Here is a 1866-nt window from a genome sequence, read left to right as displayed (position 1 = left end):
TCATTTCTGGCACCCCTATAATTCTGATGTTGGTATGCTTGAAGCTATCCCAGAGGCTCCTTACACTGCCTTCATATTTTCGGATTCTTTTTTCATTTTGCTTTTCCGGTTGGGTGTTTTTTGCTTCTTCGTATTTCAAATCTTTGACTTGAATCTTGCAATCCTCTGGTCTGCTGTTGGGAGTCTGTATAATATTCTTCGTTTCAGTCACTGTATGCTTAATTTCTAGTTACCCCTTTATCACAACATCGAGGCCCCAATCACCACCCTGTGTTGAAGCGTGGTGTGTGTGGGAGCTGAAGGGAGTGGTGGTGGGGAGCGGAGATCGATGCTCAAAGTGAGGCGGTGCAGAGGAAGGTGCAGAGGTGCGCTGCAGGGAGGGGACAGTCTGGAGACCCGGGTCCCTGATGCTATTTGCAGGGCTGTAGCGCCTGTCCACCCATCTGCCTTACCTGTGGATGCAGTTTCCATGGCAATGGGCAGTGGCTGGGTGGGGTTCAAGCCCAGTTCCTGGGGCGCCGCTTCCCTGGCCCCTGCGCCCGGCCTCTGGCTGGACTCCCCCACCTGCAGCACCAGCCTTGCCCCTTTCAATGTCACCGCTTCGTCCTCCTGGTCTCCAAACCACTGGGACCTGGGGCTGGCCAGCGGCAGCAGGTCTTCTTGGAGATTGGGTGGCATAGCAATGGCTGGCAGTCCCCGGGCGAAGCAACGGAGGCTGGGAGGATGGAGGTGCTGTAACTGGACCAGCCAGCGTTCCCTGCTGCTGCCCCTGCTGGGACTTGGGGCTTGGAAGGCTGCGGTGTATGTGCTACCGCCGCTGCTGCCACCACAACTCCGGCCCTGCCCGCCATGCTCCCTGGTTCAGCTCCTCCTCCTGTTGGGGGCTGATCGGTCAGAAGGGACTGATAATTATTTTCTTGTGCTTGCACTAAATGTACACGCACCAGGGAGTGAGGCAATGATTTAGGGGTGTTGGGGGCTGATCGGGGGTTGGGCCGGCCAGGAGGAAGCACTGATCACCGCCTGGATCAGGCTGGTTGGCTGCCGCAGTGCACAACATAGCCACTGGTCATTCAGGTCATTCTGCTGTAATGGTCACTGGGCTTTTATATAGATAGATTAGTTATAATGGAATCAATTTGTAGGATAATGTCCTTATTCTTAGGATATGCTGAAATATTTTGGAGTAAAGTTACAAGGTCTGCAACTAACTTTTATTTATTTATTTATTTTTAATATATTTTATTGAACTTTTACAGAGAGGAAGGGAGAGAGATAGTTAGAAACATCGATGAGAGAGAAACATCGATCAGCTGCCTCCTGCACATCTCCTACTGGGGATGTGCCCGCAACCCAGGTACATGCCCTTGACTGGAATCGAACCTGGGACCCTTCAATCCGCAAGCCGACGCTCTATCCACTGAGCCAAACCGGTTTTGGCAGAAATTCATGTTTTATATTGTTCTGAGTAGCATGATGAAATCTTGAGTTATCCTGCTCAGTCATGCCCAGGATGTGAATCATACCCTTGTCTAGTGTCTCCATGCTGTACATGATATCCAACCACTTAGTCACTTAGCCATCTAGGTTATCAAATAGACTGTTAAGATATTGAAATGCTTTATGTTCAAGTAGCCCTTATAGTAGCCTAATTCTACATCACAATGCCTATATTATTCACCTCACTTTGTCTCATTGTATCATCTCACATCATCACAAGAAGGGTAAGTACAGTACCATACGATATTTTCAGAAACCACTTTCACATAACTTTTATTATCTACACTAATAAAAGAGAAACATGGTAGTTGGCGTATGACCGCTACCCTTCCCATTGGCTAATCAGTGAGATATACACATTACATA

The 1866-nt window shown here is 48.9% G+C and overlaps 1 protein-coding gene across 1 annotated transcript in view; it reads right to left on the bottom strand.

Moving 5' to 3' along the window:
- Window positions 1-846: 846 nt before the first annotated feature.
- Window positions 847-1866, bottom strand: part of MTRF1 (mitochondrial translational release factor 1) — a 109298-nt gene continuing 108278 nt past the window's right edge. The window contains exon 13 of the mRNA XM_015572591.1: window positions 847-868. Within this exon, the coding sequence (XP_015428077.1) occupies window positions 862-868 (7 nt within the window). The 3' untranslated portion in view covers window positions 847-861. The remainder of the gene's footprint in view (window positions 869-1866) is intronic.

The sequence above is a fragment of the Myotis davidii genome, unplaced genomic scaffold (assembly GCF_000327345.1).
Source record: "Myotis davidii unplaced genomic scaffold, ASM32734v1 scaffold105, whole genome shotgun sequence".
NCBI lineage: Eukaryota > Metazoa > Chordata > Mammalia > Chiroptera > Vespertilionidae > Myotis > Myotis davidii.
This window is presented reverse-complemented; position numbering and strand designations above follow the sequence as displayed.